This window comes from Marmota flaviventris, chromosome 11, assembly GCF_047511675.1.
Source record: "Marmota flaviventris isolate mMarFla1 chromosome 11, mMarFla1.hap1, whole genome shotgun sequence".
In the NCBI taxonomy this organism is placed as follows: Eukaryota; Metazoa; Chordata; class Mammalia; order Rodentia; family Sciuridae; genus Marmota; species Marmota flaviventris.
In genome coordinates, this window is record NC_092508.1 from 69,206,979 (window position 1) to 69,221,064 (window position 14,086).

At 34.2% G+C, this 14,086-nt stretch overlaps 1 protein-coding gene across 1 annotated transcript; it reads left to right on the forward strand.

The window, feature by feature from the left end:
* Nucleotides 1-4,741: 4,741 nt before the first annotated feature.
* Nucleotides 4,742-9,794, forward strand: Gcg (glucagon). The gene is made up of 4 exons (XM_027938033.2): nucleotides 4,742-4,833; nucleotides 6,366-6,527; nucleotides 8,201-8,338; nucleotides 9,647-9,794. Exons 1-4 carry the CDS (start codon nucleotides 4,742-4,744, stop codon nucleotides 9,792-9,794), a joined length of 540 nt encoding a protein of 179 aa, XP_027793834.2.
* The last annotated feature ends 4,292 nt before the right edge of the window (nucleotides 9,795-14,086 follow it).

Here is a 14,086-nt window from a genome sequence, read left to right on the forward strand (position 1 = left end):
CCAAGAAAAAAATAAAGCGGAATGTGTCAAAACATTTCACTAAAATATAGCCATTATGCTCATAAAGATTGTAGTCAGAGAAAGGACAATTTAATTATATATTAAGCCAATCCACACTTTGAAGCCATTACTGCATTCATGTTACTCCAGAGGGATCTAAGGCTTGATACCTTTCTCTGCTCTTTCGCCCCCTCTGCTGGTAGTGCCAAGAAGCAGTCCTCAGATCAACCCACCCACAACACCAGCAAGCAGGTGAAGAAAGTGAGATAGATCATTTATACAGCTCTATTTCTCAAACTTTAATATACGTATGAATTTCCTATGGATTTTCTGGGTATCTCTTTAATTTAAGGTTCCAATTCAGTAATTCTGGGTGGGACCATGAAATTCTGCATCTGCAACAAGTTCCCAAGTGATGGCTGGTCCTTGGACCAGACTTTGAATAGCAATGCTTCATACCATCACTAATCAGCACAGAAGCCCCTCAGTGGGGTTTCCCAATTTGACCTGATGCTTTTATATATTGCCTTTATGTAGCTCTACATCCAGCAGTTGGTCTGAGGCACAATTTGAAAAGCTCATTTGGAATATTTCTTTAGTAATTGACTTCTCAATGATTGACTTCCATACATGTCATTGTCATATAATGTATTAGAATTGTGGAATCTAGTTACAAAATGTCACAATGATTTTGTCTATGGAATATCAAGTTTTATTTTCAAAGGGACATTTAACCACACCTCTCAGTTTACAAATCAGTAGCAGAAGCACAAAGAGAAAATGTTACTAAACCAAGGTCACACAGCTTGTTGATAGCAGCAGGAGTAAAATTATGCTGATGGGTTTTTGTGCTGTCTGACCACATTGTTCTGCATTTTTCTTTTCTCTGATATGACCAGAATCATATTTGGGACATTCTATAGATCACTATGGGCCTATATGGCAAAAGCATGAAAGTTTGGAAATATGACAATAAGCATCTCACTTCAACAGCTTTTCTCACATCTCATTCTTTTGTAACCTAGTGATCCACCTTCCTATCAGTAAAGTTAGGCCTTAAATATTCAGTCAAAAGAAAAAGAAATACTAGATCCTATATAATTAACATCACCTATATTTGATGTTTGGTCCTTATTTTTTTCCTTTATCCTCTCTGCCCAAACCCAGTTTATTCAAACAAGACACATTAGGTTGTAAATGAAGCTCTTTCAAATTCCCCACAAAAGTAACACAGATTAATTTCATATAGCGGGAAATGCCTTAAGTGAATTACGTGTTATTTGAAGAGAAGAATGAATGATTGATGATTCAGGCAAATTCATCATGGCTACGGAGCAAAAGAAGGACTTGTAAGACCCTCAATTGAGGCCATGGTCCTCAATAGCAAACTCACTTTAGAGATCTTAAGTGATTTTCATGCTTGACTGAGAAAATGAGTTTTCAAAACTGCCCTTTCCATTTCCAACAACAACAACAAAAAGGCACAAGAGTAAATAAAAAGTTTCCGGGTCTCTCTGAGGTCCCAGTAGGATGCAGATGAGTAAAACGAGTGGGCGAGGGAAATCATTTGTAACAAAACCTCATTATTTACAGATGAGAAATTTATATTGTCAGCATAATATCTGTGAGGCTAAACAGCTGGAGAGTATATAAAAGCAGAGCACTTGGATGCCAAACAGCAGAGCTCAGGGCACAGAGCACATCCAAAGTTCGAAAGAGGGCCCACTCTCTCTCCACCTGCTCTGCCCACACCACTCCATCAGAAGGTAAGATTCCTGTTGGATGATTATCAAATTCTAAACCTGTTTTGGGGAAGTGTTAAGTATTTTTAAGAGAGCAAAATGTTGTGAATTGTCTTGATATTCTTCTTTGATTTTATTACTAATAATACGCAGGCTAGAATTGAGATAAAATGTGATATCAAATATATTTGTACCTACTTTAACAAAATGAAGCCACAAAGTGATTCAGAGAAATTATCCTATGTGAGGATAGAAAATAAAAACAAAGACTCAGATGGATGCACTTGTTACAAGTCTTAACTGTTTTAAGAACTGCATGTTCAAATAAGTAGAAATATTCTGGAAAATGAATACTTGTCCTTGTATTTGATAGATGTGTGAACAGAAGGTGCCTTTTAAACTCAGAAATGTGTCCATTACAGAGGCTATAACAGTAATTGTTCCTTATCAATTAAAATCTCTTGTTTTCCAAAAGAGCAGTTTCAGTATCATCTTTCAAATATTTGAATTTCTGATGTCTGTCAAATAATCAAAGTCCATGAAATCAGTTGTTTGTAAATAAGACGTAACATAGCTGGTGCGGAGAACAAGTATCATTTATTATTGTGGATTTATTTGAATGGTTATGATTAAAACCATAAATTAATAATTAGGTACTAGGTATTGAGGACCAATAGTAATAATAAAAACTCAAGTAGCTATACTCTAAAATGAAATTTTAGAACATCTCTTTAGAAAAAAAATCAAGGTACTTATTTAGACTCTCAAAGAAAGAAAATAAATTTACAAAGATCATCAAGGAAGTAAATGATTAAGTAGTGTGTTTTTCAGTACATACTGGGGTTCTGTTATGAACCAACCAGTTTTAAAAGTATTTATGTGGCCTAAAAAAATCAATATATTTAGGAATGTAATACAATGTCTTCTTTCCTAAGTCTAAAAGCCTTCCTAAAATGGAATATTATTATTACCATATTTCCTGTTTAAATTTTGCTCTCAAAAAGCAGCATACTCTGTACTTAGGCTATATACTGAGGGGGAAAGTAATCCTAAATTTGTTTCTTATTAAATAAAATTTTGATATTAAAATAACAATATTTAATTTCTCAACAATGATGTTCAAACAGTGAAATATCTCTATTTTTTTACAATTCTGTCAACTTTCTAAAATGAATGAATGAGATTTTAAAAGGCAGTTCTATCAGTAGAACTCAATATAGGATAGCATTATAGGGATTTGAACACTCCTTTCTGTTTCCTTCTTGTTCCATCAGCTCCCACGTTGGTAGAACACCACATGCTCTAAATCTGCCCCAATAGAAAGTAATAGGAGACATGGCAAAACCTGTAGGGACTTTGGGTGAAAATCATTTACTCAAAACTAAATTGACAGTTTTCAGTCTTTTACATGAAACTTTCCAAAAGAGGTATAATCCTCTATATTAAAAGGTGGTGACTTTAAGTTTTAAATATTCCTGAAAGATATTATAATTGAGAGTTATAATCAACACTAACTAAATAGATGGCAAAGTTTCTGAGGTTTGCCAACTGGTTAAACTGAAATATGGCAAAATGCCAAATTAGTAATTTAATGCTAATGAATAAAAAGGGTAAATGCATAATTCCCATTATGTTGCTTTGTCTAATTGGCTGCCTAATATATAAGTACTAAATATTTCAGAGAATAAATTCACCTCTGCAGGTATTATACTCTCTGTGTTTTAGTGCCAGAGATAAATAGTAAATATGGCAAGAATGTTAAAGAAAAGATTGATAGTTTAAAATGATAATATTTGTAAAATCCTTATTCCAAACCAAATGTCATTTGCTAAAAATACTCATTCAATTTATTTATGGATAAACATAATGAATCTTGGATTGAAATCCCCTTTTCTAGAAAAAAAAAAAGGAAAGAAAGAAACATGGTTAAGTTTGAAAGAAGCAGAGAGAGGTTCATGACAAATAGTGGACTTGAGGTTTCCATTCAGAAAGTAGAGGCTCTTGCTCCACTGGGGTATTCTGCCCCATATTCGTAAGTGCCTGTCCCCATTCACACCACATCACCACATCCTTGGCATCTTACGGCTGGTGATATAAGGATCACGAGGCATCTGCTTGTGATATAAGGATAAGAAGTCTGGTGTGTCCTACAATTAGGGCTTTGGTGTCACCGACAGGAAAAGTTATGTCCTGGACTGAATCCAATTATGAAACAACCTGGGGACTTCCGAGACTTCAGAAGCAAGCACTAATTTCCTTTATGATACTAATTTCTTAGTTTCTTAGTTGTGATTGTTCAAGTTGCCAGAAGCATTAGTTCTTGTTGCAAATTGCTTGTCTTTAAAATGATTTTTTCCCTTTAATTTAGAACAGGTCAAAGCACCCTAAAATACCTCAAATCTGTTGGCCGCTTTATAATTACAAAGTCTAGACCAAGTTACACTATTTAAAATATAAATGAATAATACATCTGAACCGACAGCTGGTATGCCAAGTTGTAGCCTGAGGCTGCTTTAAGATGGTTGAAATGCAGTATAATGTAAATGCTTGGAAGTGAAGGACTATTAATTGAAAGCCAGACTGATAGTGAAGGGGGTGGCATTATGGATAAGGTGCCATTCAGGCTAACCATATGTGGCATATCATCTACAGTGGGAATTTTAAATGTTTATTATGGACATCTTTTATTTCAAGTCTGGAAATGAGCCTTTTAATCATTAACAGAAGTGTGCTACATTAATGAAAAAGCTTAATGAAGGAGCACATTTTTTTATATATATATTCTTTTTTTGCCTCTAAAAATCTAGGGAAATTTTAAGATTATTTGGAATTAAGATAGAATTATAATCAGAATAAAATGGATCAGATTAGCTTTTCTTTCTTCTTATAATATTTGGTGAGTCGAAATCTAACTCCCCTGGCCTGACATGTTTATATAGGGTTGCCTGCCCCTGCCCTTTCCTTCCCTACTCCCTGCTGTGTCCTGACAGGCAGCAAAGATGAAGAACATTTACTTTGTGGCCGGATTGTTTATAATGCTGGTGCAAGGAAGCTGGCAACGATCCCTTCAAGACACAGAGGAGAAAACCAGGTATTAAATCCTTAAACTTTAAGTAACATAGTACTATGGTTAGAAGAGAGACTGGGAGAACAGGACAGGTGAGTGGGATCTCTGGAATTTAGAGCATATATCCTCCATACTTTTCAAATGCTTTATAGTATGATGGTGATAAAGACAGTCTTTTCTGGAGTATGGATCAGAATATGTGTTGTTTCACAATCAAAGGGGTGAGGGACCTGGAAAAACATCTTCAGAGAAAATTACAGCCCTTTGAATTCTTCAGATGATCCAATCTGATCTATCCATTCATTATCCATGTACTGCACAGTAGATTATTTTAATTATTCTCACTAACTCTTTTCTCTTTTTACTCCTTTTAAAAATAACATTGTTCTTTTCTAATTGTAAAAATCATACATGTTCATGATGGAAAATTTGAAAACTATGCAAAAAAAAAAAAAGTTAAGTGCTCAAAATTCCACTATCCAAAGAAAACTATTCAAAATAGAGAAAAGTGGTATATTGCTTTGGGTTCTATGTATATTGTATTTAAATATCTCTCAACTTATATGGTTTTGTAGCATATTTTTTTCATTTAACATTGTGTTGTTAGCTTTTTCTTCTATCATTAGAATATCTATTAAACTTATGATATTTAACAGTTGCATACTATTTCACCCAAGAAATTTTCAACCTTTATTTAGTTATTTCTCTTCTATTGGACACTTAAAGAGACCTTCAAGTTTTCTCGTGAAGAGTACTACAAATAACATTTTTGCATATACACTTTTTCCTGAGTTCCTTATTATTTTCTGATGGTAGATTTGTAGTAGAAGAATTATTATGTTCAAGCGTTTTAATGAGTTTAAACCTTTTTTAGTACCTTGCTAAGTTTCCTTCCAGCAAAGCCATATGCATGTGCATTGCCATTAGCAATATAGAAATATTTTATTCTCCCTAATATTTAATCAATGCTAATTTGACAGGTAAAAACAGTATTCTATTCCTGGAGTACCAATCCCATTGAATAGTTCCACATATATTTGCCATGCCAACCAACTGTTGATTACTGGCATAAGAATTATCCACTATATAGTTTCAAATTAGCAAGTGATCTTTTTTCATGTCTGTCTCTGAACTTTTAATTTTCTTTCTTCCGCCATTAGCTACCACATAAATAGGTGATTGAGCTATATTTTTGTATTAATATATTCAAAACAAGCTTGGGAACATAAATGTGCTAACCAAAACAAATGATTTGTGATTCTTTACTCTTTTAAAATATTCAAGTCACTGTTCTTTTCTGTCATTATTAGCATTACCATGAGTAGATTCATTAGCTGAAAAGGGATTTATTTGATCCCATTTCAGAAAATTAATGAAGTCAGTTAAGAAACCTGTTACTAGAATTCAGAATAAGAGTGTATTCAACTATGAGATTCCCATGAGAAGCAAAGGTCTCACTGAAATACCTATTGAAACAGCTGCATATGACTCATGTGCTTCTCAAATAAGCCTACTTTTGGAAGGTCTTGTGACACACCTTTCTCTGTTCTTCACAGATCCTTCCCGGCTTCACAGACAGACCCTCTGAATGATCCTGACCAGATGAATGAAGACAAGCGTCATTCGCAGGGCACATTCACCAGTGACTACAGCAAGTACCTAGACTCCAGGCGTGCCCAGGACTTTGTGCAGTGGCTGATGAATACCAAGAGAAACAGGTCAGAATCTAAATCTGGTCCAAAATTCATACACAAATGTATGAAACTTGTCCAAAATTTTTTTTCATGACCTTTTAAAGTCATCACACTTTTCTAGTAATTCCCAAAAGCCCTTTCAACTTTGATTATTCTCAAGTTTGGAGAGACTGTCCTTTGAATTAGACGTCTAAATGTCTCACTCTTCACCCCTCCAAATGCCTTACCCAGACTCCAAGGGCACAGAGACTTTATTTTCCCAACTGTGGTCTTAGTGATATTTACTCTCATTCACTTTTACCTAAAGTTGAACATGAATTTCTGTGGACCTGCAAGGTTAGGAATATAATTTCTGACAAAAGAGAGAGCAAATTCCATACTCCCTTTTGGGGTTCAAACCCATGACTGTGATCACATTAAAATGATCCCCCCGCCAAGTTAATCGTGGTAAGGAATGGAAACAGATGCATTCCTTTTCTTGTAAAAGAAAATCCAAGATATGCATTTAAAATTACAGCCTAGCTAGCTGCACGGCATAAAGAGAGAAGGCGGCAAATAAGAACACAAACCTATCGTAAGGCATACATTTTAATGTTGGATTTTCTTTGACGAGTGTTGGGGTTTTGCTGCTCCTAGGCTACTGGAGAAAATTATCCACATGGGTTTCACAGAGATGGTAGAATTTCACAATTTCTTTGGAGGATGGCCCACAAGGAGAAGGGAGTTATGCATACAAAGTAGCTGAAGGAATCTAAGAATCAGGAAAAGGACATAGATTTGTCTGGATGGAAGGAGAAGGAAGAAAGGAGTGAGAGCAGAAGAGAGAACACAAGCAAGTAGGAGAAATAGGAGACATAGAGTTGTCAACCAAAGTTAACCTTATGGGAGGGTCCAACTGCAGGAAAGTCCGCTGTCAAGGTCAGGGGAGTCACTGGAAGACATCTCTGTCGAGGACTACATGTAGAGTTACCAAGAAATCTGAGAAATCACAGATTTAAACAAACGAAAAACACTGTCCTCTTTTTCTGTATGGAAATGCCACAACTTGGTAAATTAAAATATAACAATCCTCACTCTGCGGTGTTTGCTATATGTTTAAGATGAAACCTTCCGGAGGCAAATTGCATGCTGGACAGACGACAGCAGCAGATGCCTCCTCCCCAGAGTACTCTGCACAAACTTGTGCCTGATGTGGGATTATCTTCCTTGTTTTCCTCCTAGAAGATCACACATTTTCTTTAATCCATACTGTGTGATTCTTTCCATGACATTTGGAGATGGTCCTTTGCTTTCCTTTGAATCAATCAACTAACGATGACCCTGTACATACTAATAACAAATACCTAACTTGCTGGTGAGTAGCAAAGCACAGTGGATAGCCTACATCTATTGAGAATAAAGTAACAAATAATGCAGCTTTCATCCGCAATGGCACAGGTGAGCAGGGGAGGTGAGAACAGGTATACTAGGAAGGAAGGTCATGCTTTGGTCATTTCCTAAGTGCCATTGGCCCTCTCCCACCAGTCTTCAATCCAGATCATGAATATAACTTCAAAATGAAACCCCAGCCACCTGAATCTCCCAAACTCACTAAGCGCCTTGTTCATCAGATCCTGAACCTGAGGTTGCCACTGCTTGTAAGTGAGAACCATATTGCCAAAGAGACAAAGCTTCCACTTAACTCACATTTCTTTCAGGAATAACATTGCCAAACGTCATGATGAATTTGAGAGACATGCTGAAGGAACCTTTACCAGTGATGTAAGTTCTTACTTGGAAGGTCAAGCTGCCAAGGAATTCATTGCTTGGCTGGTGAAAGGCCGAGAAAGGCGAGAGTAAGTCTGTACATTCTTATCTGACATTTTTTTCCTTGATGCAGAAAATTTAATAGTATAGTTACCTATATATGGATCTGGATTAAAGAAGCAATTAGTATAGTCTCATCAACTAAGACTATAACCTATATTGATAAGGATTAATATAAAAATTTTGCAACAGGAATTAATAATGAGTACAGTAGGTTACATTTTTATTCTCCACTATTATCATGTATAATTGGATATTGACTTTCCAGGTGAGGACAGAAACATTTGAGAATAAACATTATGCTTTTGAAAACCTCACTAGAACAATAAATTTAAATGAGTACTGTCCCAGGAAAGCTGAAGATAAGTAAAAGAAACACATAGTACTGAAAACTTAAAATATTTCATTATTTGAATAAAATTTTTATATTTAAAACTTGACTTGAAGTAGTTACATATATACATATGTGATCAACATATATTCACGTATGAGCAGATATTTGGATTAGTGTGTGATAAAAACTAAAAACAACCAAACATAAAATGCTAATAAAATGACACTCTGGGTACAGAAATGTCCATATATTTAAACACATACTTAGTTTTTTGATAGGATTATCATATAGATATCCATTAAATCAAAATTGAAAATGGAACTAGGATCTTTAGTTACTTGCTTAGATCTTACACCACGAAGGACCCCTACACTCTTTGTGACTATTTTTATTAGCATTTGAAATATAAGAGACATGAAATTTATGTTCAACACTGATTTTTAAATTGAATTTGGAATATAGATCTTAAGATAAAAAGGAAATAGTATGTGGCTAATTTTTAAAACATTAGCAAGCAAACTTGCAAAACCAATGGTAAATAGTTGTTCTTGAGCATATTTAATAGTGTTATAAGGGATATTAAAAATTCTACTATGACAAATAAGAAAAAGAGAAAAATTGGAACCTTTAATACTTACCTTTTGCATAGCTATCTTGACAATTGTTGCTTTTATAAAATGTGATATATCTTGTTGAATCGTAGACAAGTTAACAGTCTCAACAATAGCTCTGTGTTGCTAAAATCTTTGAAACTACCTGGAATTTTTTAAAAGGGCATAGAATTATTTGACTTGATTTCAAACCCCTACTCTGAAACCTTCTACCTTTCCATCAGTCACCAGCTCACAAGCATCCCATGAGGGGTTTGATAGTAGGCCCTCTACACATAGATTCCTGAACCATATTCTAAACAACCCTCACACATGTTGCTGGTAGTAGGTAATCCATACACATTTATTTAAAATATCTATCCAAACACCAACTTTAAACCTTGTTTTCTTAGTTTCCCAGAAGAAGTTACCATCGTTGAAGAACTCCGCCGCAGACACGCGGATGGCTCTTTCTCAGATGAGATGAACACAGTTCTTGATAACCTTGCCACCAGGGACTTCATCAACTGGCTGATTCAGACCAAAATCACTGACAGGTGACAGCTCATTAGCTAATTCTGACAAGCATGAAACCTTTCATAATCATTGATCATCGTACTGCTACAAGTTGTTTCCTGTGTGAAGGAGAGTTTGACTCTCCTGATATGTGATAAAATTTTGTATTTTTAAATTAGTTAAGAAAACATCATTCTGTTTTTCATCATTATAATTTTTTATCCACTAACTCATTTATTCCAAAAACCTTTACTGCCTATGGGAGTTAGAAGCACAGATATGAATGAAACATGGAGATGTGAAGTCACATATTAATGTAACAATTGCTATATGTCCAAATTGTCACATATGCTGAAATTTTAGCACAAAAATAAAATGTCAGTATATGTGGTGTTATTTGCTTCATTTAATAAGCATAGTAATAACAATTAAATGCAAATAACCACTAACTTGGTAGATTTTAATTATTTCTATAATTTTTCATAAATTGTTATATTTTATGATGGGCAGACTTTAGATAAATCATCTTTAAATGAAAATATGTCATGTGTCCAAAAGATTGGGGGATTCACAGATGAAGGGATCAATAAACAACTTTTATCAAAAATCATTAAAATGTTTTCAACATAAGTTAGCTATATCTTCTGATTATGATAATATGTTAAATCATTGTTTTTATTTTTTATCTGTAGGAAATAACTATGTCATTATTCAAGACCATCTTCACACCATCACTTGCCAGCCACTTGGGATGTTTGAAATTTTAAGTTCTGTAAATTTAAGAGATGTATTCTGAAGCCATATTGCTTTGCATGCCAATAAGTGAATTTTCTTTTAGTATTGTGTAGCCAAAAGATTGTAAATGGAATAAACTATTGTCAGAGTATTGCTAAATTATCAGCTTTAAAACATAAAAGTACTAGATTCTTTTATTTTCTTCTTATTTTGAATGAAGAACCCCCACCCATTTACATTTAGCAGTGCAATTATTTTTCTATGATATAATTTGTAAATGTAAATTATTGAAATCACAACATATCTGCATCAGAATAATAAGAGAAGAGACAATCTGGCCACAGTGATGAAACTGAAAAGAGAACTTCCATCTTGAAGCCTTCATCATAAAAATGTTCAGCTTTTAATGTATCAAACATAGTTATAAATAAAACTTTCAAGCTTCTTTACCATTGTCTTTATTTCTCTATCCGCCTACTTCCAACACAGTTTCTGCCTAAGCTGGTAACCTAAAATTCAAAACTAATGCACAAATATGACTCCATGTTTTGAATGATTGCAGGATGCTTTAACATTTTGAGCCATCATTGAAAAGCCAATGCTTTTTATATATAAATATTCATTTCTGGTTTATCTTGAAATAGCAGGTCAGCAGGCAGTATTAGACTCAAAAGGCAAATCTCTCCAAGTGCTCTGTAACAGCTGACACTTTCTAAAGATTCAGCCTGTCCCCTGTTCATTACAGTGGCCCATACACATACATATGCATACACCAGCACACATCCTATCTAGATTGGATATGCACACCTAGTCACTTACCCCCAGCCCACTTTATAAACCTCATCTCCCAGTAGACACTCAAGTTTGTCCAAAATTCCCTATACCCTGGTTTCTCTATTCTGCAAGGGCCAATATCTTAGGCCAGCCTGATGCTGATTGACATGCCCATGGTTATTTCCATCTGTCTTTCTCTATCTCAATAGCTCCCATAAAATTACCCACCAATAAGATTCCAAAGTTAGTAAATTTATTTTTATACTTTTATCAGCAGTAGTGAACTTGAAGTAATATTTTAATATTCATTTTCACTCATTTATATATGATCAACCTTTCCTGAGTTGAATGGAAAATTTAAGACTAGAATTACCTAAGTTAGTCTAGTGCTAGCTGAGGATCCTGCACAGTTTAAGTTCTTTGAGTCTAAGTTTCTTATGTGAAAAAGCAAAATTAAAACCATCTCAGCACCATCATATCTTATAAACATCTTTATTCACAACCCTGCATTTGCTTCACCATGAGGTTCATTAATAACAGGATACTAAAGACCTAAACATGAAACTTCTCAGGACAAAAAGTACCTTTGTATGTGTCAAGATGTGTCAGTCTCTCCAGACCAAACCATGTCTTACTCCAAAGCATTTCAAAGGGGGAATCTAACAAGCTACATAAAGTAATATCATTTTAAAGTAAAAGATGGCTATGCTGATTGTTAAGGCATTCAATGGGTAAGATCAAATCCAGAGGCAAGAAGTCCAAAGGTAGACATGTCAGGAATAGCTCATGATCTTTTTCTTTCTGGTCTGCCATCATTAACAAATGGTTTCCCCCCATGGCTACCTCAAGATTAAAAGATCGCTGCCCCTTCTTCCAGCTCCTGTCTACTTTCTATGGAATATGAAAAGGAAAAGACATAAGAGTGAGTAGAAAGGGAAAGATAATATAGAGGAAAAAGAAAAGAAGAATAGGAAAGAACTAACAACCAGAAAAGGAATGCACCAACTTAAAGAATCAACAGATTTTGAATTATGTTTTTTTACTGGTTCTTTTCAGTTTATACATGATATTAGAATTCATTTGACATAATAATCAGAGCATGGAATATATCATGTTCTATTGGATGTACTCAATGGTAAGATTCACTGTGGCATATTCATGTAAGCACATAGGAAAGTTATGACCAATTCATTCCACCATCTTTCCTTTTGGCCAGAAATATAACCCATGATGCATTCTGACAACAAGATAGGCTGATAAATGCTGCATTTCAGCAGGATATATTGCATCTCTCACAAAACCAAGACTCTACCAGTAAGGAAAAGGGAAAGTGAATATTATGTAGGCCACTAAGATCAAAAGGCATATATATTACCACAGTCAGGACAGAGACCCAAAATTCCTTTTACTATCACCCTTTGTAGTATGGAGCTATTTGGCGTTATTTAAGTTCAAACTGCTTGACAAACCCTAGACTCGCTCTGAGTACAGTGAATAAAGGTAAAATATCCAACAAGAAACATGTTGGAGAGTATTCAGTATGAGACTGATACAAATATTTTATATCTTTAACTACAGAACTAAGATCAAATAATTAGGATAAAGAAGTAAAAGAGCCAGGTGGAATGAGCATATTGTGTTTTGTTAATGGAAAACACTATGTTAATATTCATACTTATATAAAACAATATTACAAAATTGAGGCTAACAGAAGTCATATAAATTAGTATAAATGGATTTTAACCACGTATTAAGAAAAAGATTACCAGAATAACAAATAATGCTAAATTCAGATAGATGCATGCAGTATTCAAAAGACACACCTAAAACAAAAGATACAGAAAGATTAAAGTGAAAGTATTAAAAATAAGTGCGAAAAGAAACCAGTCAGTTGTAAATATCAACAATGACGAAAGTTGGTTCTTTGACTAGATTAATACAATTAATAAATCCCTAGCAAGACTACACAGTAAATAAATAAATTACCAAAATGCTTTTATTAAAGTAGACATTCCTAAAGTTCTCATTGACAATAAAAGCATTTATAAGAATATACTGTATTGGGGTGGCTGTAGTTCAGTGGTAGAGCACTTGTCTAGCAAGCACAAAGTCCTGAGTTTGATCTCCAACACCTCACAACAAAAGAAAAAGGCAAAGTCTATGTAAAATTTTATAAAAAATTGACACCAGTAGATATTTTTTTAAAAAAAATTTACATAAACCAGTTTCCATAGAAGAAATGGAAGTATTAAGGATTATCCCCTGAAAAAGCACCATGTCCAGCTGTTTTCATACCTAATGTCTACCACACTTTTCAAACCCAAAGTTTGAACACTTAGATTAAATAGACAAATTCCTCAAAAAAATCCATTTAAATAAACTCACAAAAACAGGGAAAAATAATAATCCTGTCTATTGTGGAACTTGGTTTGTTATTTTTAAAACCCTTTTCAAAAAAGATCTTCATGCCCAGATGGCTTCACAGGTGAATTCTTCTAAACATTTAAGAAATAAATAATACTAATATTACATAAACTCTTTAAAACAAAGGGAAAAGAAGGAGTATTTTCCAGTTCATTTTATGAAACCAGAATAACTTTCATACAAAAATCTGATAAAGTTTTCTCAAGAAAAGAAAACAACAGGTTAATCTGACTCATGAATATAGATGAAAAAATCCTCTATAAAACACCACCAAATCAAATACATCACCTTATATAAGGAAAAATACAGTGTAGATAAACAAGTTGTATTCTAGCAATTCTGTGGCAGTTTAGCATTTGCAAAACAATTTGATGTAATTCACATTACCAGAAATAAAAAGAGAA